The sequence below is a fragment of the Leuresthes tenuis genome, unplaced genomic scaffold (assembly GCF_036924035.1).
Source record: "Leuresthes tenuis unplaced genomic scaffold, fLeuTen1.0.hap1 SCAF_5, whole genome shotgun sequence".
Classification (NCBI taxonomy): Eukaryota; Metazoa; Chordata; class Actinopteri; order Atheriniformes; family Atherinopsidae; genus Leuresthes; species Leuresthes tenuis.
This window is the reverse complement of record NW_027325359.1, coordinates 22490774-22517361: the sequence shown is the minus strand read 5'-3', so window position 1 is coordinate 22517361 and position 26588 is coordinate 22490774. Positions and strand designations below refer to the sequence as shown.

Sequence of the window (26588 nt, the reverse complement as noted above, 5' to 3'; positions counted from 1 at the left end):
AGTTATAAGCGAGATGGTGGGGAGTCTGGCTATGAATTGTCTAAGTCTTAGTTTTGGTCACAGATTCCAAGATGTGAATGGTTGTGACACTGCCTGCGAGGAGTGCATTGTTAGCGCTGAGAAGGTGATACCTGAGACCACCTCCTCTTTTCAAAGATGTTTTTTCTAGTTTAGCCACATATGGAATTATAATATCTTTGCAGAATTTCCATCCATCTATTTTCTATACCCGCTTAATCCGTCGGGCGAGAGGCGGGGTACACCCTGGACACGTTGCCAGTTCATCACAGGGCCAAACGGGCCAAACAACCACACACAGGCGCTCCTAAGGACAATTTTAGAGACATCAGTTAACCTAACCTGCATGTTATCCATTTGGACAGTGGGAGGAAGCCGGAATACCCGGAGAGAACCCATGCATACACAGGGAGAACATGCAGAAAGCCCCCAGCCAGGAGTTGAACCTGAAACCCTCTCGCTGTGAGGCGACCGTGCTAACCACCATACCACCGTGCAGCCTTTGCAGAATTTCTTCTTATCTTCTCGGACAGTATTGTTTGATCCAGATTTATGTAAAAAAAAACTTGGGAGTTTCTTCTTCTAGTTGTTTGTAGGGTCCTTCTTCAGGGCCTTGTAGGTGGTGTTATCACTCAGCAATGTTGTTATTTTTCTTTGATAATCAGCTGTGTTGAGAACCACAGGGCATTATCCCTTTTCTGCTGGCAAAATCATGAATCCAGTTGCCCTTATTGAAGCTCTTAGGATTTTCATTAAGAAGTATCATCAGTTGGGGTGGAATCGTAGTAATGAGTTTTTGAGTATGGTAAAGCCCTGAAAAAAGCTGCTGAATGAGGAGGAGGAGAAGAAGAACAAGGAGCAGATGAAACTCTACAGATCTAGTACAGTAGGGTTCTAGTGCTTGGGCCTTATCTAATATAACAGTAAGCATGATTGCTGCAAAATCAGAAATAAATCAAATAGAGACTCTTAAATTAGAATACTCAAAATGATTTACGACAATACGTTAGAGTCTTCACAACGCACAGCAAATGAGCTAAACAAGCATTAATTGAATGAAAAAAATAGATAATGAACAAATGCTACCTTGGTTAAACTTTTTTAAACTGGTTAAAAATTTTTTGATTATATGTCTGCAAAAATGCCATGTTGGAAAATTTATACCAGGATACTAAATCAGATCTATTTTCCAGGAGGACTACCAATTCCTATACAAAGCCATGATGAGTCTCATTGGGACACAAGAAGATGAGAAAGTCCTCCAGTGCTCTGACGACAATGGAACCATCATGACGGGAGCAACCAGCACCACCGAGAGCCTTGAATCCCTGGTGTAATGTCCCACAAAAATACAAAGAACTATACTTTGCCAAACAACATTTTGTTCTTCCTGTTTAACCACCAAAATAACTTCTTAAGCCGCACACTACTTAACAAAAATACACATTGTTAAGGACCCTTCATGTTAGACTTTGAGACTGAAATGATTTCAAAGACTTTCTTCCTTGATGGCTGTGATAGCTGTATAATGTATGCCTTTTTGCATTATTTATCCTACACTTCTAACTTTGATACAAGCTATAGATTAACAGTTGTAATAATGTACTGACAGTTTACTGTACTAACTCTTTAAATTTTTTTGTATTTACTAACACCAAGCCAAATTGGGAAAAATAGAGAAAGGCGCCTCTTACTTTAAATGATACTTTAACTTGTATAGAGCTTTTTCGCTGTACTCACTATCTATTTACCATTTCAAAAGTAGTAACAGTGTTCAACGGCAGTTAAATAGATATCTATATATATAGATATATTTAAGGCCTGGAATAATTGAATAATGATAATCTAAAGTAATAGTCTATAGTAATAATCTTGATGGACCAAATTTCTATTTATACTTTTAGATTTTGATATTAGCATTTTTTTTGGTATACAAATGGTTAAATTATTATTTCTTAGCTGGAGAATATCAACACTTTTAACTTGGTTTGTAACAGACTTAACGTGATGCATGGGTCACTCTCATATTTGTTTTTTTTGCTGGATGGGAAACACTGTTGGATTATTAGTAAAGGGATTACATGAATAAAAATAATAATGAGAAGAAAAAGCCTGTTATTTTGTTACTGTGAATGGACTTACAGCTACATCATCTTAGTCTCAATAAAAATATATGATAGGTATATTAGTCTATGTATAAAAGACAGTTGATAGATTGTGTTAGTTTGCTGACTTTCATGCAAGATAAAACCAATTTTACTCCACATTTCTCACAGTTGTCAACCTAAAAATCACTCACAATTCCTCACTTTTCTTCTCACTCCTAAATTGTTAAGATGCAAAAGTATGTGGTTAGGGTTACAGATTAGATTTAAAGACCAGAAAAAATAAGTTATGTTTAGAAAAATATTATTGGTGCTTACATGTTTGAATATCCATGGACCATTATTACATCATATTACATGCAACAAAACAACAGCCTACACATACACTGCCATCTTGTGATGATTTTTAACCCTGAACTATGACATTAGTCATAGCTCCTCCTTATAAGTAAGCAAATCAACTGTGTCTTGTGAAACTGCAACATTTTGTGCTTTTAGACAGCATAGTTTTGGGATTACATAGAATTTGCTGATAGATTTAGGAAAAAAGGCTTTAAAGAACATAATTTATGGACATAAACATTGATGTAAGTTCCCACCCTGGAATGGAGAATTCTTTGAGAGCTGTAGTTATTGTCAATTTACTTACTTACTTGTAGTCTGCAATCGATAGAAGTAAATAGAAGTGTAAACTCCAGGAAGACACCTCAATAAGTGCTCACAGAGCACGAAGACAGTCCTGGATCATGGTTGTCACAAAAAAAATCTCATGAGAACAGAGGGTACTGAAAGCTAACTTAAGCAGCTGCTTGCACATGGTCTACAACATCCAATGAAATAGATGTCCTCAGCGCTTTGGCAGATGTATATGCTATAGATAGAAAAATAAATAATAAAAGCTACATGACTTAAAATGGCAATATTTTTATGGCTTATCTTTTTTCCATATCTTAACAATCAAGCATCTGCTCTTCATTCAAACAATATAATATAATAACCAAATACTACAAATTATTAAAACAATTAAAAAATATTACATAATCAATTAATATTAAAATGTTATGTCCACCAGCCTTATCAGACAGCTTAAATGTTTTTTCAAATATCGCTATTCATTCATACCCACTTTATCTTTTTCAGGGTTGCAGGGACACTCACAATATATCAACAGGACTAAAAAATGGTCTTTGACTTGGCTATTCCACAACAATACATTTTTTTCATTTTGACTAATCCCTTGATTGATTTATTACTTCAGTTTTCAGCCAGACTTTCAAGCACTCTGTTACATGATGCTGAATTAATAGTTACATTTACGACTGTTAGTTGCTCAGAAGACAATGGAATATTACCTAGTTTAATGTCTACCATCCCTGTGTGTTGGAAGCATTTCAACCTACAGAAATACACTTGCTCACATTTAAGCCCAAAGCTGGCGCCTGCTTAGCAAAATGAGTGAGACAACTGTGCAATGCATCGGAGTCTGAGCCAACTAACTCACATTACCTCTTTCACTGTGAGGCAAAGAGATCATTTCCTCTGTAAATTGTGTCTGAATCGGGACATTTAAATGGATCTGTATTTTCTTAGGTTGTGTGGTAGATTAAACTTACTGATAATCATTCTTTTGGGACCATGATTATGCACAGTGAAGACCACAATAACTGTACCTGTGAGACTCTGTATTTCACAACAAGCTTTCAGAGATAAAAAGTCATTCTTCTGTAGACAAAATTCTCTGGCTTTATAGTTTTCATCTAATCCTCCTGGAGACGAGGCATGATCAAATACTGTAAAAGAAAACAAGATGCATTTACATCTCCAGTTCCAAAACGTTTAGACATTATGTAACGTAAATAAAAACAGAACACAAATAATTCTCACAAAAAAATATTTATTTTCAATAAGACTAACAAAACATGTGGCCATTATTTCATGAAAATAACACCACGAATATGATTGCGGCAACACATCTCAAAAAGGTTGGGACAGGAGTAATAAAAGGGTGGAAAAGTAGTGGTGCTAAAAAAGAAACAGCTGGATTAACACATCAAATCAAATTTTATTTATATGGCACCTTTCATACTTTAAAAGCAACACAAAGTGCCTCACAGAGGCAAAAAACAACAATGACAAAACATACCAACCCACTCACCCCCATAAATACCCAGAGAGACACAGAGACAAACAGACACACACACAAACACAGAGCCACTGCATCTATCAGACAGAGACATGGACCTCTTCTTCTTCGACCACAGGGAGCGCCGCCACAGAGACAGTCCCGACCCGGGCAGACAAGAGGCCCCACACCAAGATGCAGAGTCCTCCAGCCACCCGGGCCAGAACAGTGCACAGGACAGCAACGCCATCAGTGGACCAAAAGCAGCTCCCAGTGTGGTAGGCCCCCATGAGGGAACACTGGAGCTAAAAAATGAAAGACTAAAACAGTAAAATAATGTAAAAAGGTGTAAAATTCCCAAAAGCTACTGCACCACCTTCACATAATTCTCTGATGCGCCTGACTTCCTCATACAGTACCACAGTTTCTGTCACTCGATCATATGTTTTATCTAGATCCTTCTGACCTTCTCCATACTCCCAACAAAGCAAACGTCGCATCTGTCATGCTATTTCTCGGCATGAAGCCATACTGCAGCTCACTGATCGTCACCCTTCCCAAACGAGCTTCAAGAAATCTTTCCCATATCTTCTTGGAATGGCTCATTAGCTTTATCCATCTGTAGTTACTACAGCTCTGCACATCACCTTTGTTCTTGAAAATCAGTAACAGTACACTTCTTCTCAGGCATTCTCTCACACTCAAAAATTGTGTTGAACAATCTGGTCAAAAAAGTCCACTGCCCACTTCTAGACATCTCCATACCTCCACAGATATGTCATCTGGACCAACTGCCTCATCCTTTTCATAGCTGCCCTCACTTCCTCCTTAACACTTCTTGGTTTACTGACTGTCGTCCATCTGTCCTACTCTCTTTCTCATTTTCTACATTCATCGGCTCCTCAAAGTACTCCATCCATCTTCTCAACACACTGTCTTCACTTGTTTTCACATTTCCATTTCTATCTTTAATTACTCTAACCTTTCCAGCTCGATCTCTCTGTCTAGTCCAGTGTTTCTCAATTCCGGTCCTCGTGACCCACTGCCCTGCATGTTTTCGATGTTTCCCTCCTCCACCACACCTGATTCAAATGATCAGAGGAGGGAAACATCGAAAACATGCAGGGCAGTGGGTCATGAGGACCGGAATTGAGAAACACTGGTCTAGTCGAATGATAGTCCTTTTCACCTTCCTTAGTGTCCAGCTTCACTATGAACCTTTGCCACCTTTCTCTTTGCTGCACGTTTCCCAATACTTTGCGTCCCAGTACTCCAGGCTATTTTCTTCATCTCCCTGACTATCCAACTTTTACTTTGCTAACCTCTTCCTTTGAATACTTTCCTTATTCCACCATCAAGTCTCCTTGTTCTCTTTCCTCCTTGATTTCCAAAGCCAGCCTACAGACGACCATCCAATGTCAAAGTCAAAGTCAAATTTATTTGAATAGCACATTTCATGTACAAAACAATTCAAAGTGCTTTACATAAAATAAAAGCATTGCAGCAGGGAGCATAAAAATCATTAAAAATACGTAAAAGAATATAGATAGAAAGAAATAAAATAATTAAAATTTAATTAAAATGAATAAAAAGAAAGCAACGGTCTCGATAAGTTAAAAGATACCTATGCATAGACACATGAGAAAAGAAATGTTTTTAACCTGGATTTAAAAATGTCTAGATTTGGTGACAGTTTAATCTCCACTGGCAGTTTGTTCCACTTGTTTGCAGCATAACAGCTCAATGCTGCTTCTCCGTGTTTAGTCTGGACTCTGGACTAGACCAGCTGACCTGAGTCCTTGGATCTAAGAGCTCTGCTGGGTTTATATTCTCTGAACATATCACAGATGTATTTTGGGCCTAAACCGTTCTGGGATTTGTAAACCATCAGTAGGCTTTTAAAATCTATTCTGTGACTGACTGGAAGCCAGTGTAAAGATTTTAAAACTGGTTTGATGTGTTCAGATCTCTTAGTCCTGGTTAAAACTCTAGCAGCAGCGTTCTGGATGAGCTGCAGATGTTTAATGCTCTTTTTGGGAAGTCCAGTTAAAAGACCATTACAGTAATCGAGTCTACTGGAGATTAATGCTTGGATGAGTTTCTCCTGGTCTTTTTGGGAAAGAAAACCTTTAATTCTGTTGATGTTTCTGAGTTGGTAAAAAACTGTCTTGGTGACAGTTTTGATGTGGCTGCTGAAAGTCAGATCTGAGTCTATCAACACTCCAAGGTCACGAACTTGGTCAGTGATTGTAAGGGCCCGAGTCTCAAGGTATTTACCAATGCTGACCCTCTTCTCTTTGCTACCAAACAGAATGATCTAAGTTTTGTCTTCATTTAATTTTAGAAAATTCTCTCTAATCCAGGAGTTTATTTCCTCCAGACACTGGCACAGTACGTCTGCTGGGCTGCAGTCGTCTGGTGACAGAGACACATAAAATTGTGTATCGTCTGCATAACTGTGATGATTGATGTTAAAGTTCTGCAATATCTGACCCAAAGGGAGCATATACAAGTTAAACAGAAGAGGTCCAAGAATTGACCCCTGGGGGACTCCACTAGTCATGGCCACTCGCTTAGATTCATAGCTGGCAATTGTAACAAAATAACTCTGGCCTTCTAAATAGGACCTGAACCAGTAAAGGACCGCTCCAGAAAGTCCAACCCAGTTGTCCAGCCTGTGCAACAGGATTCTGTGATCTACAGTATCAAACGCAGCACGGAGATCCAACAAAACCAGGACTGAAACATAACCAGAATCAGTATTCAACCTAATGTCGTTTAACACATTGACCAGAGCTATGTCAGTGCTGTGATGACGTCGCAAGCCTGATTGAAAGTTATAGAGACTTCCACTTTCATTCAGAAAGTCATTGAGCTGGTTAAATACAACTTTCTTAATATTCTTGGATATAAAAGAGAGGTTAGAGACAGGTCTGCAGTTGTTAATCACAGAGGCGTCTAGAGTTCTCTTCTTTAGGAGTGGCTTACTGGCAGCTGTCTTTAGTGACTTGGGAAAAATGCCTGATGCCAGTGAGGTCCAGCAGTCTGTCAGCCGACTGTGCGCTCATTGTTGGTAACATAGCTATGGCCTCATTAATGTACCTCCTCTTAACTGAGAAGCTGGTTGTTTGAACATTCTGAGTAGTCAGTAAATCAAATAAAATATAGAAATGGTCAGACAAGGCCAAATCAATAACCACAATAGAAGAAATATCAACACCTTTAGAAATGACCAGGTCCAGAGTGTGACCTCGAAGGTAGGTCGGTTCTGTTACATGTTGCTACAAAGCAAACATGTCCAGCACAGAAGAAAATTCTTTGGCATTAGCATCTGACATATTATCTATGTGAATGTTAAAATCCCCGGTCAAGATAAAATGGTTAAAATCAGTCGAGATAACAGACAATGATTCAGAAAATTCATCAATAAAACTTTCACAGTATCGTGGAGATCTGAGAATTTTAGAAACACCCTTTAAAATAAAACTAAGATATTCAAAAGAAGTGAAATCACCAAATTAAATCTCTTTACACTGGAATGTATCTTTAAATAAGGCAGCTTCTCCCCCACCTTTCCTCCCATTTAAGCATTTTTCCATGAAACAAAAATTTGGGGGTGCTGTTTCTTTAAGAACAGTTGCCGTCCCAACAGCATGACGTAAGTGTGAACCAAGTAATCTGCATCCAGTTAGATTTGGATGTATGCCATCAAGTCTGAAACGCTCCTTACAGTTCCAAAAGATATTGAAGTTATCAATGAACTTAATCCCATGAATTTTAAATTTTGTAGATTATGTGACCTGTCATTTGGGAGCTGTGTTCATAGTGGAGCTTGACAGCTGCAAGGAGGAATGACCTGCGATACCTGTCGATCACACACTTTGGGTGGAGCAATGAATGTCAATGAAGGAGCTCTGCAGTGCAGTGAGTGCCTCTTGGAGGGGGTGAGAGGCTGTCATCCTCCTCCTCTCCTCCATCACCTTCGCAGCTGGCTTTCCTGATCAGCTTGTCCAGGCTGTTCCACAATCGGGGGCCATAATAACTAAAAGCTGCCTACCCGTGTGTTTTCAATCGAACATGTGGTATGGTTTAAAGGCCAGTGCCGAAAGACCTCAGGGTCTGTGAGGGTTGATATGGTAAAAGTAAGTCAGATAAATAAGAAAGCCCAAGACTGTTAAGACATCTAAAAATGAGTAAAAGAACCTTAAAATTGATCCTGCAGCATACAGGGAGACAATGGAGCGATTTTAAAACTGGTGTAATGTGCTGAATTCTGCAGAAGTTGAAGATTACAGATACTCTTTTTTGGAAGACGAGAGAGCACGGCATTACAGCAATCTAAACGACAAGAGATAAAAGCATGCATCAGCACCTCCATGCTGGCTTGAGAGAGAAACGGGCGGACTCTGGCTATATTCTAAAGATGGTAAAAACCTATCTTGTTATGTTTTTGATATGTGGAATAAAACTAAGCTCAGAGTCAAAAATCACGGCCACATTTTTTTACAGTTTTTGATGGTTTAAGATTTTGTAATTTTGTTTCTCTCTCTGGTCTTCAGGACCTCTGTTTTGTCCTGGTTGAACTGTAGGAAGTTCGCTGCCATCCATGACTTGATATCTAAAATGCAGTTAAAAAGGGCATCAAGTGGCCCTGCGTCATCAGGAGACACAGCAATGTACAGTTGTGTATCGTCAGCATAATTATGAAAGCTGATGCCGTGCCTCCCGATGACATCCCTGAGGGGAAGCATGTAAAGATTAAAAAGAATTGGACCTCAAATTGACCCCTGGGGAACCCCAAACTTGATCTCATGGGTTCCTGAGGAACATGTATCCATACTTAAAAGAAGTATCGATCTATGAGGTAAGAAACAAACCAGTTAAAAACATTACCAGAGAGGCCGACCAGGTTCCTCAGTCTGTTTAATAAAATGTGATGGTCTACTGTATCGAAGGTGGCGGTAAGATCCAGTAGTACCAGAACTGTGAGTTTATGATTATCTAAGTTGCACCTGGTATCATTTAAAATCTTTAAAAGGGCTGTCTCAGTACTGTGGTTTATCCTAAAACCAGATACTTCTCTAAAATGTTGTTCATGTTAAAAAAATAATTTATTTGGTTAAAAAACAGCTTTTCTAATATTTTACTTAAAAATACAGGCCGGTAAATGTTAAGAATGTTTGGGTCTAAATTGTTCTTCTTCAGAAGGGGCTTCACCACTGCTGTTTTAAAAGAGGTGGGGAAGACACCCGTCTGGAGAGAGAAATTCACACTGTTTAAAAGCTGCATAAAATGTTTTTAAAAAGGGTGTGGGAATTGGGTCTAAAAGGCAGGTTGTAGGGTTTACCTGGGAGAAAACTCGACCAAGTGTCCTCGCATCAACCAGAGCAAAACTCTCCAGTGTTTCCTCAGGATCCAGGTGTGGTGAGAGCTAAAAACAGTTGAGATAAAAGACTGGATCTTATGTCATTAATTTTACTTCTGAAGTGGTCTGTAAAGTCCTCACAGAGAGTATCTCTTGTTATTTTGTGGGATCTGCTAAAATGACTTTGTTAAAAGATCAATGGTGGAGTAGAGGAATTTGGGATTGTTTTTTTTTAAATGGGAAATTCTTGCCTGTTTGATTGCATTATTGAAGGTTTTGAGTTGTTGGCGTAAAATAATGAGAGTGAACTGTTAGTTTTGATTTTCTCGATCTCCTGTCAGCACTCAAAACAGCATCGAAGGTCTTCAAGACTTAAGCCTTCTGAGCTGATAGAAGTATGCCCTGTCCTTTTCTCCCATTTTTATATATGCATGATCCAGAAATGCCACCATCTTTTCTGGGCTAAAGCTCATTTAAAACGGAATATGGCAAAGTGGACAACTGTTCTGTGGTCATATTAATCCAAATTTGAAATTCTATTTGGAGATAATAAAAATCTTTAAGACAGTCTTAGACCGTTTTTTAAATCATTGCATTCTGTTTTTATCTGCATTTTAAACAGCATTCCAAACATTTTGCAGTTGGGGTTGTAAATTTCAGACCTTCAGCTGATGTTTTACCAAGTTAATTTACAGGAGCAGAATGTGTCTCAGCTCCTCAATTAACAGTCTTACAGACAACAGAAAAGAAGAAGGTTAGAGGTCACACCATACAGACAAAAGATGAAGAAAGCATCCTTCTGTGAGCATAGCAGGATAGAGGTATAAATGAAAGACATGAAAATACAGAAAATGAAGATGTTCTTTTTTTCCATTTCTAATAAAACATAGTCGTGTTCGACCTGTGGATTATAATTTTTTTCCCTTTATGGAGTCGTGCTTTAATCCCTGAACTGAACTATTCCAATTAATATCCCATGTGTTAATCCCGGCTAAGACTCTGCAAGAAATGCGCCTTTACAGAAAAGAAAGTAGGTCAAGTGTCCAGACATCATCTTGACCTGCTGCTGTATCCACAACTTAATTTGCATATCTGACTTTTCATAATTACATGCCCAATTATATCCTGCCTGGTGGCCTAGTTTGCATGGCTGCCTCTAAATCAAGCAGAAGCAAAAACACTGATTGTTATTTTTTCTTTAACATGAGAGCTTAGTTCCAGAACGAGAAGCTGTCCGAATATGTAATCAGTTCCATGTATGTTCTGTTATTAAAATTAATCTTTTATAGGAATATAAAGTATTGCTAATACAGTGCTGAAGTAATAAAGTATATAGTCAAGGTAACCTGTTGGCTGCTAACTATATATTAGACCAAATAAAATAAAGAGAACTCAGAGAATCACACACCAGAACTACTTCTAAAAAGCAGAAAGAGCTATTGTGGACCAGGCAACAGCAGAGCAACTGAATGCAAAAGTAGATTAAAAATTATATTTACTTGTCAGTTGCCTGAAATGAAACCATCATAATTAAATCATTCAAGGAGTTGGATTGACAACACTTTGCATACTTTGCTGAATGATACCAAAATTGTACTGCCTCCCACAGATTTAAGGCAAATATTGCACAATAATGTCTTAGAACATTGTGAATTAAGTGCTCTGAAAGAAAACTAAACAAAGAATTTTTGTGTACTGTTTTCTAGATTCAGAATAATTAGTTCATGACAGGAGATGTGATGTCTAAAGTAATTCTACTTTGATTCAAGGAGCATTTGGAGCAACTAATGGCAGCAGTATATTCTAAGTAAACTCCTAGTCCAGCATACTTAAACTCCCAATTGTGTGGTAGGAACACAACTTGAAGAAAATACACTGTGGATTGTGGACTGGTGGGTATGTCATGACAGCCTTGTGAAAATATATTCAATTCTAGTAGAAAAAAGCCCATGACAGATAAAATATTCACTATTGATGACACTGATGATACTGTCCATGCTTTATGTCAGATATTTTTACAGCAGACACTTAAAAAACAAACATCTATACACTAGATTACGGACGGAATTGACGGCTTTGCTTTGCGGTAAGACGTATTGCATCACTTCCTGTTGCTTTGTGTGTGCACTGTGACAGTTCTCGCTCTTCTTGAACTACTAATAATCACATTATTTCTCCCTATAATTTACACATCTTGCATAGTTAACTCTATCCCATACTTGTTATATTCTAACGCTCACTCTTACAGATCTTTAGTTTTTATTTTTCACTTTTTAGCGGTGTGTCTGGTTCTCTAGCTTAGCATGGCTACCAGTTCTCTTCCTCTATCTCCTGCTTTCACCTGCTCCGTGTGTCAGATGTTTAGTTACTCCTCTGCCTCCTTTAGTGGTAATGGTACATGTAACAAATGTAGTCTTTTTGTAGTTTTGGAGGCAAGGTTATCTGAATTGGAAGCTCGGCTCTGCACTGTTGAAAACCACCCGATAGCGAGCCAGGCCCCTTTAGTCAGTGCGGAGCCACCTAGCGTAGCTAGCTCTGTTAGTCGTCCCCGAGCAGATCCCGAGCAGCCGGGACTTAAGAGTGGCTGGGTGACTGTCAGGAAGAGGAGTCATAGTCCTAAAGTTAAGCCCGTGGTTCACCATCAACCTGTCCACGTTTCTAATAGATTTTCCCCACTCAGCGACACACCCGCTGAGGAGAAAACCCTGGTAATTGGCAGCTCTATAGTCAGAAACGTGGCATTAGAGACACCAGCGACCATAGTCAAATGCATTCCAGGGGCCAGAGCGGGCGACATAGAATCCTATTTAAAACTGCTGGCTAAGGATAAGCGTAAATACGGTAAAATAGTTATTCACGTCGGCGGTAATGACACCCGGTTACGCCAATCGGAGGTCACTAAAATTAATGTTGCATCGGTGTGTAATTTTGCCAAAACAATGTCGGACTCCGTAGTTTTCTCTGGACCCCTGCCAAATCTGACCAGTGATGACATGTTTAGCCGCATGTCCTCATTCAATCGCTGGTTGTCTAGATGGTGTCAAGCAAACAACGTGGGCTACATAGATAATTGGCAATCTTTCTGGAGAAAACCTGGTCTGATGAGGAGAGACGGCATCCATCCCACTTTGGAAGGAGCTCTTCTCATTTCTAGAAATATGGACGAATTTATTAGTCATCCAAAAACATGACATCCCAGGGTTGAGACCAGGATGCAGAGTTGTAGTCTTACACACTTCTCTGCGGCTTCCCACCTGATGCTGCCCCCCCCTCAATCAAAAAACACAAAAGGAGCAAATCCTCTTGTGCAAAAAAAATTTAAAACAAAAACTTTAACTGAACAAAAACATCAAACTATTAAATGTGGTTTGCTGAATATTAGATCTCTCCCTTTGAAGTCTCTGTTAGTGAATGATTTGATTAGTGATCATCATATTGATATATTTTGTCTTACAGAAACCTGGCTGCAGCAGGAGGATCATGTTAGCATTAATGAATCAACTCCCTCTGACTATTTAAATGTTCATGTTCCTAGAACCACAGGTAGAGGAGGAGGAGTGGCAGCTATCTTCAGATCAGGGTTACTAATCAGTCCTAGACCCAAGATTAGTTTTAGCTCTTTTGAATCTCTGATTCTCAGTTTTTCCCACCCAAAGTGGAAATCACAAAAACCTCTTGTGTTTGTTGTTGTGTATCGTCCACCTGGCCCTTATTCTGAGTTTCTGTCTGAATTCTCAGAGTTTTTATCACAGTTAGTGCTGAGTACAGATAAAGTCATTGTAGTGGGTGACTTTAATATTCATGTAGATGTTGAAAATGACAGCCTAAATATTAACTTTAATTCTATATTAGACTCTATTGGATTTTCTCAAAGTGTTCACAGACCTACTCACTGCCTTAATCATACCCTTGACCTTGTGCTGACTTATGGCATTGAGAGTGAACAGTTAACAGTGTTCCCTCATAACCCTGTCTTGTCTGACCATTTTTTAATAACTTTTGAATTTACATTACTTGACTACACGGTTTCTGAGAAGAATTCTACATATAGAAGGTGTCTGTCAGAGAATGCTGTAACCAGATTTAAAGAGTTGATTTCATCATCCTTTTCTTCACTGCCATGTGCTGATATGACAGAGGACGGCTACCTAAATTTTACTCCAGTAGAACTTGACTCTCTTGTTGACAGCACTACAGCTTCAATGCGTACAACACTGGACAATGTTGCCCCTCTGAAAAGGAAGGTAATCAGTCAGAAGAGGTTGGCTCCTTGGTATAATTCACAGCTGCGTGCGTTAAAGCAGACGACAAGAAAGCTAGAGAGACAGTGGCGTTCCTCTAATTTAGAAGAGTCTCAATTAGTCTGGAAAGATAGTTTAATAACGTATAAGAAAGCACTTCGTAAAGCTAGAACTGCTTATTACTCATTATTGATAGAAGAGAATAAGAATAATCCCAGGTTTCTTTTCAGCACTGTTGCCAGGCTGACAAAGAGTCCGAGCTCTGTTGAGCCATGTATTCCTTTAACTCTCAGCAGTGATGATTTCATGAGATTCTTCATCAATAAAATTGTTTCTATCAGAGAGAAGATTAATGGAATCCTTCCCATGATTATCACTGATGTATCATCAAGTAGAGCAGCTTTAGAAGTATCTTTCGAACCTGAATTGTATTTAGACAGCTTCTGTCCAGTTGATCTTTCTGAGCTAACAACAGCAATAGTCTCTTCTAAACCATCAACTTGTATGTTAGACCCAATCCCAACCAGACTGTTCAAGGAGGTTTTCCCCTTAATTGACACTTCCATTTTGGATTTGATCAATCGGTCTTTGTTGATAGGATATGTACCTCAGACTTTTAAGGTTGCTGTAATTAAACCTTTACTTAAAAAACCTACTCTTGATTCAGAAGTGTTGGCTAATTATCGACCTATATCCAATCTCCCTTTTTTGTCCAAAGTTCTTGAAAAAATAGTTGCAGCTCAACTTTGTGATCATTTACATAGAAATAATCTGTTTGAAGAGTTTCAGTCAGGATTCAGAGTGCATCATAGCACAGAAACGGCACTGGTGAAAGTTACCAATGATCTCCTGTTAGCTTCTGATAGCGGACTTGTTTCTGTGCTTGTCCTGTTGGATCTCAGTGCTGCATTTGATACGATCGATCACAGCATTCTGTTACAGAGACTTGAACATGTTATTGGGATTAAAGGAACTGCATTAGGCTGGTTTAAGTCATATTTATCTGATAGATTCCAGTTTGTTCTTGTAAATGAAGAATCTTCCTCACACGTTGGAGTAAGTCATGGAGTTCCTCAGGGTTCTGTGCTTGGACCGATTCTTTTTACTTTATACATGCTTCCATTAGGTAACATTATCAGACAGCATGGCATAAATTTCCATTGTTATGCTGATGATACTCAGCTGTACTTATCTATGAAACCAGATGAAACCTACAGGTTGGTCAGACTACAAGCCTGTCTTAAAGACATAAAGACCTGGATGACTCAGAACTGTCTGCTTTTAAATTCAGACAAAACTGAAGTTGTTCTCTTTGGACCTGAGCGCTTCAGGGAGAAATTGTCTAGTTATATAGTTACTCTAGATGGTATTTCCTTGGCTTCTAGTTCTACAGTGAGGAACCTTGGAGTTATTTTTGACCAGAATTTATCATTTGACGCACATATAAAACTGGTTTCTAGGACTGCCTTCTTTCACCTTCGTAATATTGCTAAAATCAGGAACATCCTATCTCAGGGTGATGCAGAGAAACTAGTCCATGCATTTGTTACTTCAAGATTGGACTACTGTAATTCCTTATTATTGGGCTGTCCCACATATTCTCTGAAAAGCCTCCAGCTGATCCAAAATGCTGCAGCCAGAGTTCTGATGAGAACTAACAGGAGAGATCATGTTTCTCCAGTTTTAGCTTCTCTTCATTGGCTCCCTGTTAAATTCAGAGTAGAATTTAAGATTCTTCTTCTCACATATAAAGCTCTTAATGACCGAGCTCCATCATATCTTAAAGATCTAATTGTAAGATATTTTCCTAACAGAGCACTTCGCTCCCAAACTGCAGGTTTACTTGTTGTTCCCAGAGTTTCTAAAAGTAGAATGGGAGGTAGAGCCTTCAGTTATCAGGCCCCTCTCTTGTGGAATAAGCTGCCAGTAAATGTCCGGGAAGCAGACACCCTTTCCACTTTTAAGATTAGGCTTAAAACTTTCCTTTTTGATAAAGCTTATAGTTAGGGATGGCTCAGGTAATCCTGAAACATCCCATAGTTAAGCTGCTATAGGCTTAGACTGCTGGGGGACCTCATCTGTCACACCTTTCCTCACTTTGCTCTCTTTTTCCCCCTGATTAATTTTACAATTGATTTTATGTACATGTGACATTATTGTGATTATTAACCTATGTTTCCCTGTTCCAACAGATATCCTTTGAATGGCGTTATGGTGTTTTTCCCCCCTCTTTTCCCTCTTTTCTGTCTTCTCAAACCCCAGCTGGTCGAGGCGGATGGCCACCCTTCCTGAGTCTGGTTCTGCCAGAGGTTTCTTCCTGTTAAAAGGGAGTCGTTCCTTTCCACAGTTGCCACAGGCACGCTCAGGACGGGAGATTGGACTGAAGACACGTTTCGGTGCAATCTGTTGGTTTCCTTAGCTAGGATATAAATTTTTTGAATTGGCTCTATAAGAATTAATTGGATCATGATTACAATGAATTGAATTCCAATTGGCTTGAATTGGACTATATTACTTAAGTGCCTTGAGATGACAATTGTTGTAATCTGGCGCTATATAAATAAAATTGAATTGAATTGAATTGAATTAGTCTGTAAAAGCATAAAAAATTAAAAAGAAAAACACCATGACCTTCAGGTTAAGAGATAAAAAGAAAGACATATGTTACCCTTTAATTATTTCTGGACAGTTCTCTTTGTTTGCTCAGGGATGCAGTGAGTGTATGCAAACTTCCCACAGAAACACCAAGTCAAGGTTCCACAATCAACCATGCTACTACCCCTTAAGATAAATCAAAAAGCAACTTTTGGCAGCAGTGAAAGCCTCAAGTCCATGTTCCTGGGTCTTTTCCATCCTTTTCGTAAATTTCTTCAAATCCTTATGGCATAAATATTCAAGCTCAATGAAGGTAAATTGGTGGTGCCAGGTTCACGTTTTGCTTTAGTGTTTAGCTTTACGGTTAAAGTAATTGTTTTCCTGAAATGTAAACTAAGAATCATCATCTCTTGAAAAATTGTTAAAAATGTTTCTGCATCCATCTTTCCCAACATCCTTGTGATCTCGCAGCTGGCTTTGGAGAAACATTCACACAGGATGATAGATTCTCTGCACTTGCTTTAGGGAACTGTGACCAAATGTTCGATTTTTTATTATTATGGTCATATTTTTTTTCTTTTCTTTTTGGGGTGGGCGGTTCTATGTAGGCTGTAATGTGCATTTGCGCTTGTTAAGTTTCACTTAGCACCCACAGACAACAAAGTCATCCAAGCTCACTTTACATACAGAGAAACCTAATAATTATTAATTAAGAACTTCCCGACAGCGGGAATAAATAAATAAAAAATCCCTTCTAAAATGTCGAAACCAATGAGTGAACAAGACTCATGACGTATAGCTATAGCTACAGACTATGCATAGACTATTTTTCTGCATCCCGCTAAGGCTGACCGCTTTTAATTTTGACAATATCATACAGGGTGTTCTTCGAGACTTGTTTTAAGTGAATTAAAGGACATATTCTATGAAAAAATAACTCCAATATGCCTCACTGTAGTATTTATAGCCAAAGTAATGCGATCAAGAGTAACTTCATCGTTAGAATCAACGAGATATTTGAGTCTAGATGTAGTGAAGTACACATCTTACATGCCTGTATGTCTTCAAGACAATGTTGTATGAAAAAACATAGTATTTAGCTGAATGCCTAAATGTCATCAGTCTAAGTGTGTGATAGAGAAACAGCAGTGCATAGCCTGTAATACTGCATAGACTGTGTGAATGGGTGAATGTGGCTAATAGTATAAAAGCATTTTAGAAAGGTCAACTAGACTAAATCAGGAATAATAACACATACACATACACTGAAGCTGGTTACTGCAGAGAATATAATGTATCCAAGCTATTTGTCGCTACTTTTATGAAACAGATTTAGATTAAATAGATTAGGCTGTGAAAGGGAGGTGGATGAGTAGGTAGGTACTCTCTTTATTAATTCCCGAAGGAATCACATTGGTCAGGGACAGAACTAATTTGTCACATTAGTTCACAAATAAGACTAATTGTGGTAACTACACTACATGAAGCATAATCATCTCTCATGGCAATGAGTCATTATGTCACAGTTTAGTCATCCAATCATCAGTTAACTCCACTCACCTGTGCACACAGCTGCCTCTCATCACATGCAATCAGCCCAGCATATAGTCACCAGCTCCACACTCTACCCTTTGCCAGATTGTCTTTGCCATGCAAGTCTTTCCAGCGTTCTCCTGCCAGCTTTACCGGTACCGACCTCGCCTGTCCCTGATTCCCTGCTTCGTCTGCCTCCTGGTAATTCGACCCAGCCTTCTGTCCCTGACCAAGAACTTTGCCTCTCCTCTCCTGATTCCTGTTTGCCGGTTTCTAAACCGTTTGTCTGTCTGCCAGAGTTTCAGTAAAGCCTTGAACTTTTTACCACTGTCTTCTGACTCCTTTGTACTGCAATTGGGTCCATACACCACCCGTTACACATTATGTAAGCTATTGCAGTGGGCAGGAAAAGACCCTGACTCGGTCCTGCAAAGCTAAACAAATGAAAACAAACAGTTGTTTCATCAGTTTGTCTATAGAGTGTACAGGTTGTTTTTGTTGCGTTTAGGTAGCAAAAACATCTAATTTCACTCTTCTTCTTTTTTGCTGTAAATAATTACAGATATAATTGACAGATTAAGACCAACGATCAACATCCGTTCGAGTCCATTGAAAGTTATTTATTAAATGGTTCAAAAATAAAGGAAATAGCGGAGCTGTTCGGCGTAGGCCACCAGACAATCCGTCGGAGGATGCAAAGCAACGGATTGATGTAGCAGACTCCTTAGTACTATTATTTGTAAAGGGACCGTGTTCACAACTAAACTTAATTGTTGCCATTTGATGTTTGTGCCAAAGTTATAACCTGATCATTGTTGATGTGACTGACACTAAAAATAACTTTTATAACGTAGAGCAGCGGCTCCCAAACTAAACAATCAGCGGCACTCCCTTCTATGTCCCAACCGGGCTGACTCACCCTCAATCCCCCAGACATTAAGAAACCGGGCAGGCGGTTACGTCCACTCTTCATTCATGGACCGGGGGTTTACGTCCATCTATTTGCTGGGGCATATTTTCAAAATTAAATCTCAAATGTCTATTTCTTTTTCATTTCAATTAAGTGAAAGATTGAGCACTCTTGAAGAAGAAAATTCAAATGCAAATAGGATGATTGATTACTAATTTAATTTATGAATCAAATAATGCAGCCACATTCTTAAAATGAAAAAGCATTTCTGCAAATGCATTTTAATTTGAATTATGGTTATGATTCGCTTCCATAATTCGCAGCTTTAGGGACCACCTCAATCCCCTTTATCATTTGAGTTGATATTAAAGGATGACACAAACGGAAATTACTTAACAGAAGGACCTCAATTTATGCAACCATGACATTTTTATAAAGAAAAAATATACTGTCAACTTGTCCTTACAAATGAACGTGAGACTTCGTTATGAATGTCAACTCTCAGTGAGAAAACAAAATGACAATAAAAACTGGATGATGTTGAAGACAATATATATCTCAGTATACCTCTCTCTCTCATGTGTACACACGTATATGTATATATATGTGTGTGTGTGTATATATGATTAGGCGGATTGAAAGAGAAATATATATATCTATACAGATAGATATATTTCTCCTTCAATCTGACTGGAACATTCACATTCAAACTTAAAAATCAAATAACATACCAAATAGAGCACTGCTGTTTGAAACCCTGAGAAGGCCCACATACACATCTAAAGTGACCACACATATATATATATATATATATATATATATATATATATATATATATATATATATATTTATGAAAAAATATATATCTTGGCAACATCTAAAATATCTGTTTTTTTTTTTCTTCTATTTCAACTATTTAAAGGGTCACAACTCCCTACTCAGAAATAAAATAAATAGTCAACATAAGCTGGCAGTTGTTTACAGTCATGGTAAACTTACCAAATTGAGATCACAAAAACAATACTTCAGATGACACATTTGCTAACACATTTAGAGTTTTAGATGTTTTTTAATAATTACATAACTGCCATTGAGTTTGTATCAATCCAATATCAGACCAGTAGTCTACATGTAATTAAACAAGACACATTTGTCTTGGCACATTTGGCACAATGAATTTAGAGTGTCTTACTTTTATATGGAATTAATAAGATGAACGACAGTGCTTGCCGGTTTCAGGTGAAACTTTTAGGAAACCTCATCTGCTTCCCATAGAGAGCAGGGTAGGTGTTAAGCAAATAAACATAACCTTGGTCTTTAAAATGATATTAGTGGTATCATTTAAATCAGCTGTAGGTAATTCTCACATACTGTGGGGAAAGTCATATTGATGATTTTGTTTTCCTGCGAGAGCGAACACCAGTTTGGACCCGTTTGCTCCACAGACTGACAGTACAAGCTATTCTTGACACCAAAATTGGACATGTATGAATAATATCATAATGAAAAAAAAATAAAAATACAGAATCTCCACTTATTACAAAGAAAAAAAAGTGTACAAACCCTCCCTGTTTCAACTAGGAGGCGTCCTGTGAGCAGTGTTACAGAGACCTCTTCCATAATGCTAATCAGTAGGACACAAAATTTCTATGCCATATTTATGTGTTGCAGTAATGCGTCTACTATATTCCAGCTCTGTTAATACATCGGTAGTGTGAGTCTGAAAGTATAAACAAACATAGGCTACACAACTTGACAATGTAAGGCAACAACAGCCTTTAGCAGATTCTCTGCCATGAAAATCTGACTGTGTAGCACCACTCCAGCATTTGACTAGTTAAAGTTTTAAAACAGTGTCATAATGGAATATTTCTTTGAAACAGTCAGTGCCTTTGAATAAATTATTTCAGTTAACCACTTGAAAGAACCAAGCCAAACTGATGATAGTGTTATTATACAGCGAATTACTGAAGATCAGCTTCAAAGATTACAAAGCTTAAAGTTCATTTTAACACCTGCCATTTTTGGAGATTCACATATTTGCTACGTTTGGTGATGTAAAACAATAATATTAATCTTTTCAGTCAGACTGGCAAAACAAAAAGCTAATTTCAAAACAAGATTAACAGCAAACAGTTTGTCAGCCTTTTACATAAAGGTGAAGAAGCACAAAGCACTATGGGACTTTATTCACTATTGAGTTTTTGGACATAATTTACTGACTCTTCTCTGATCTCTAAAGGCTCAGCTCTACACCTGCAGGGTGTTCTTTGATATGATGTGCAGTCCTTCCTTCTTCAGCCGGGCCAGCACTGGCTTATAGATCTCCTTAATCATGGGGACCACCAGACCCTTCGTACTGACTTCCCCTTGAGAGAGTAAACAAGCACTTAGGTTAAAAAAAATTTTCCAGTGGATGAACCAAAACCGAATAGAACTTGAGATTTTTCTGTTCTATGGCCTCTTCGTCTAACTCTCTTAAAACATCCATGTTAGATTCACAGACAGACAAATTTTCATTAGTTTCAAATACTTTTTTGTACTTGGACATTACGTTTTTCTTTCTGGGTGTGATAGCCATTACTCAATAATCCATGATTAAGGTTAGTTAAGGTTGTAACAGACATGACCAAAGATCTAAGATCGAGCTAAGATTTTTTTTTGCAGTAACATTTATCTGGTATGGCATTTAAACCTAGATTTGTGCCAGCAGGTATACTCCTGTATTAACTACAAATGGCGATGATTTTGGACTTTGTTGTCTACACATTTATTACACTCTGTATTAAGCTTGGGAAACTGAATAATTTTACATAATAGCATCACTTACCATCAAGGACCATGCGAGCAGCAATGGCTGCTGGGTATCCTACAGTCTTGGCCATGGCAGAGAAGCTGTTGGGATCACCGTAAACCACCAAGCTGATGTGTTTAGTCTCCAGCTCACCCGTTGGATGACGAATCCCGACATCATTTCTCATAATTATCATGTCTCGTTCTCCCTTATCTGACCGTAGGGGAGAGGTGATTAGTTTACGCATTATTTACTTTAGTGCTTGCATTCATCAAGTCAGTGTTAATACAGTCAGCTCACCAAATGAGAGTTTGGCTTCCAGATGCTTTGCAAGAGCAGCTAGATTGCTGTCTGCATGGGGCACTAACTCATCACTTAGCATATCAAACCTGCAGAGAAAAAATAAAAATTATAACAATAATAAAATAGCCCTTACAATACCATATTTAATCAAATAAAATGCGTATAAAAAAAAAAAAAAAAAGTTTAGACAGGGTGTTCAAATGTTTTCACATTTGTTTCACTTCAAACAAATGTACTGTCAACTTGTTCATGATTGCATGAATTGAACTAATGGATAAAATGTATTTGAATCTAGCACATATTTCCAGTAGCTTTAAAATTTAAGTATCTGTACTCTGCCCTCTCTGCTCCACCTTTGTCCCGAACATTTTACTAATGTAAGAAGTACTTCAATCATCCCCTTTCACTCATTGCAAATGGCATTCAGATGGCTGTACACAGTGTGTTCATCAAGAATTTTACATCGGCGAACCCCAAATGGCGGCCTGCAGGTCAAGTCCAGCCTGCAACAGCCAAATGCCTGGCCCCTAGGAAAATCATTAGTTCACATTTGACTGAACTTATCTGTTTTATTTTATTTCACTGCACCATGCAAACGCTAAACCCACATGCTTGATTTGCACGCAGACCATAGCTGTCTGCAAAGTGATAATGTGAAGAGGCATTTCATCACTATGCATGCAGTCAGTTTTCATGTTAACTAACCCTGCAAATTCAGATAACTGCAAAGAGAGGATAGCAAGCATGGTAGCATCATACAAGCACTCTATCTGTAAATAGACTTCAGCACAAGACTGGGCAAGAGCTGCTTTGCTGCTGGTTTCCCTTCACCTTGCAAACGCTAAGAAGCCTTTTGCGAATGCTGAGTTGATTAAAAAGTCTGCAGACGACGTGGTTGCTGAAGTTTTCAGTCAGAAACAAGTACACAGTTGTGGAACTGATGCCAGCTAACATGGCAACAAGAAGAGTTGTTTTTACAGGCTACTTACTGATTTGAAAAAAATCAGAAGCAATATCACCGGCACTAGATTCATCCAGTGATCAGATATGGAACAGTTGTCTGGTTTTGCACTCTTTGATGGAAAGACGTTTTCGGGAGGAGCTACTGTGTTTGCTTTCTCTGACAGGGCATACAACAGGCAAAATCATCTTTAATTAACAGAAAAAGTTTTTTGGAAAGAGTGACTCGGATATGAGCAAAATTGTGTCACCACTGACGGAGCTCCGTCTATGGAGGGAGAACACAAGGAACTCAGCACTTTCCACCGCCAACCCACCTATTTGCATTTCATTGCATTATTCACAAATAAATGTTATACATTAAACTGTGTAATTTTTCCAGAAACTCTGGTCCTTAAAGCCATCTCTTGAAACTGAAAAAGGGTTCAATGCTCAGTCATCGAGATGCATTATCAGCCGGCTTGAGTTTGGAATCTATGAACCTCCAATGACTGACCTTTGACAAGTTATGGATCCGTGCTTTATTTTGAAGATATTTTAGAACAGACTGGCTGTCACTCCAGAAATTGGATTCTTGGAGTTCAATTTTAAGTTCTGAGTGAAGCGTTCTGTCTATCCGTGAAGCCAGTGTGGCAGCAGTGAGTTCCAGTCTTGGTTGTTAGTTGTTGTTTTGAGTGGAGTTACTCTTAATTTTCCCATCACAAATGCAACATGTACCTCTTCAGAGTCATTTGTGAACCTTAGGTAACTTGAAGTTCCATAACCTTGTTCACTTGCATCACAAAAGTTATGTAGTTTTTACTTGGTCAGAATTTCTTGGTTTCACACATCTGTTAATTTGGAATCTGTCCAGCTCATCCAGATCCTTGAGCCACTGTTGCAACAATTCCGCAGGAATCGCTCCATCCCATCCGTACTTAGCTTTACAAAGTTGTTGTAGCTTTCAGTACAAAAGGGGCAAGAAATCCAAGAGGATCATACACAGAGCTAACAATGGAAAGTATGTTTCTTCTGGTGTGGCTTTTGTTGTTAACAGTGACACGAAAGCTGTATACATCATTCTCTATGTCCTAGTACAGTCCTAATGCTCTATCGTTAGGCAGCTTCTCTCTGTCAAGAACCAAGTTTCTAATTTGTTTTGCTCTGTCGTCATCAGGGATGGATGCCTGTATTGGCATTGTACGACTATTATTAACCTACTTGGTCAGCTTGAATACTCAGAGGGTGCACATTCGTCTGAGGTTCTTAACAAGGCTTATTGCTTGCTTCTCTGTTGGAACTGTCTTGAGACAATCATCAACATAGAAATTAAATTTGTCTGTGTCAGACACTTCCCTATTAAATGTGCTGTTGTTATCCTCTGCAGTTTTTTGTAGTGCAAAATTTGCACAGATTGGAGAAGATACAGCGCCAAACAGATGGACTGTCATCCTATATTCCTCCAGTTCCTGGCTTGTGTCTCCCTCTGGCCACCATAGGAATCTGAGCAAGTTTCTGTAGTCTTTGTGAACCCGGACCTGGTGAAACATGCTCTCAATATCTGCCATAAATTCAATTGGCTCGTGCCAGAATCTGAGCAGGACACCCATCAGAGAGTTAGCCAAGTCTGGGCCCTGTCGGAGTACATTATTGAGTGATGCACCTTCACCTCAAGAAAAGTGCATAACTTTGCAGTGCTTTTCCATCCTCTTGCTTTATATTGTTCCAGTTCAGAGCTTTAGCCATATCAGGATTTGCAATCTTTATTTCATTTCCAAAATTAACCTTTAACAGTCTCTTAGCCTCCGCAAAGCCTGCTACAGAATCCATATGAAGGCAGCTACGGATCAGCTCCTGGCAGGGTCCCGCTCTAGGTTGCTCTAGGTAATATAACATGTCTTGGCAGTTATTTGTTTTCTCCTCAATGTTATGCTGAAATGCCCTCATAAAAATTTGATAATTAAGAGGGTTTCCATCAACAACTGGAATTTCACGTGCAGGAAGTGATACTTGTTTATGCTGTAAAATCAATAAATCAGCAACATCATTTTGTTTCTGCATTACAGTCAAGAAATTGTCATCATTGTTTGTCATGTTAATCCCAGCACCTGTTGCTGTTTGTGGAGAACTCTGAACAGTAGTACCATGCTGTGGTAGAGAAACGTGTGTTATGTTATTTTTATTTTGTGGTGCAGAGCTTGTTATTAGTTATGGATTGTTCGTTAAAGTATCTTTGAAGTGGTGTTTTGGGAATTGCTCCAAGCTTAGCAAGTTGAACTGGAGATGTTTCTGAATTTGCTTTTGGCTCTGTGTTCTCATGGTAAGTTTCCAAATATTCATTCATGCCATCCCCATGTTGGGCTAGTGGTACATGTGTTGGTAGCTGTTGTTCATTTTGAGATTCAAAGGCATGCTTCCTTTCCAGAGCTGCTGCCCAGGCCAGCAGAGCAGCTCTTTTCTTAGGCAACTTATAGACGGGCGGAGACAACAGAAGAAATGGTTGATGCTGCTTCTGAACGTTTTGAGACTCGTGACCTCTTTGAAACGTCGGAAATGCTGTCCTGAGATCCAAAGCGCGAGGAGCTGTTTGAGAAGTTTTCCACTTTTCCACATCCTTAAGAAAATCCGCAAATATGGACATTTTTGGTTCATACCAATCAATTCTCTCTTTTTCCTTTTCGTCCTCAGACAAATACGTTTGGACTCATTCGTGAATCTCATTGAAATCTTCAAGTGATCTCTGAAACAAGGCAACAGACTCATTCACCTTTTCAACATTCCCCTCGGTTTCCATTAAGGCTTTTACTTCATTCATGTTGTGTGTACACTAAGTCTCACTTTGCATGATGCGCAGAGCGATTTAAATCTCTCCTCTGGGCCAGCATTGGCCGGCAGTTCATCAGCATTCTTTTTCCTTCCGTCTTTCTTCACACATTTAGTTCAACTTGTTTATAAGGTTCAGCCCGTGTTTGTAGAATTCATTCATTCATATACATTTTCACAAGCATCCAATCCCCAAAGAATGATAAACTTTTCCACAAAACATTTCCATTTTTTCCATTCCCAGTAGACGAGTGTGAAAGCCCCCCCCCCCCCCCCCCCCCCCCCTATAAGCCCCCCGATAGCCGCCAATAACAACAACACAGCAGCTATGAACTAACAGTGCAATAATACGCGTTCATTCATTCAGTTGTCTGAAAATATGAGTGACACAAAGACAGATAATGCCTTATTTAGAGGCTGCATCGTCTAAGCCCCGCTCACTCAGTTATATGGATCTTGAGGAATCTAAACATCTTCCAAAGGATGCCGACTTTCGCCAAACTGTTCTCGGTGAGTAGATAAACGTATTTCATGCCAGAAATACGGTCTAGGTTTAAAAATATCGGAGTTCCCCTTTAAGAAGCAGCTGAAAACCTTTTTATTTAAGGAAGCTTTTAGTTAGACAGTAGTGAACTTAGCTATGTCTCCACCTATATTTTCATTTATTTTTATCTTGTTATAGTCTTTTTCATCTTTTATGATTTTATAATTATTCATTTGTTTTATTGGTGGTGTTTTCTTAGAATTATTTTTATGTATTTGATTGTAAAGCACTTTGTGATTTTTATCTGTGAAAGGTGCTATATAAATAAAGTTTACTTACTTACTTACTTACTTACT

The 26588-nt window shown here is 38.6% G+C and overlaps 2 protein-coding genes across 4 annotated transcripts in view; one reads left to right on the top strand and one right to left on the bottom strand.

Annotated features, from left to right (window-relative positions):
* Positions 1–1817, top strand: part of ptprz1a (protein tyrosine phosphatase receptor type Z1a) — a 103238-nt gene extending 101421 nt beyond the window's left edge. The window contains exon 31 of the mRNA XM_072386460.1: positions 1212–1817. Coding sequence (XP_072242561.1) covers positions 1212–1355 — 144 coding nt within the window. The 3' untranslated portion in view covers positions 1356–1817. The remainder of the gene's footprint in view (positions 1–1211) is intronic.
* An 18121-nt stretch (positions 1818–19938) lies between these two features.
* aass (aminoadipate-semialdehyde synthase) overlaps positions 19939–26588 on the bottom strand; it is a 47010-nt gene continuing 40360 nt past the window's right edge. For all 3 annotated transcript variants that reach the window (XM_072386457.1, XM_072386458.1, XM_072386459.1), the window contains exons 22-24: positions 21984–22072; positions 21720–21896; positions 19939–21258 (exon numbers count right to left, since the gene is read on the bottom strand). In XM_072386457.1, coding sequence (XP_072242558.1) covers positions 21140–21258; positions 21720–21896; positions 21984–22072 — 385 coding nt within the window. In that variant the 3' untranslated portion in view covers positions 19939–21139. The remainder of the gene's footprint in view (positions 21259–21719; positions 21897–21983; positions 22073–26588) is intronic.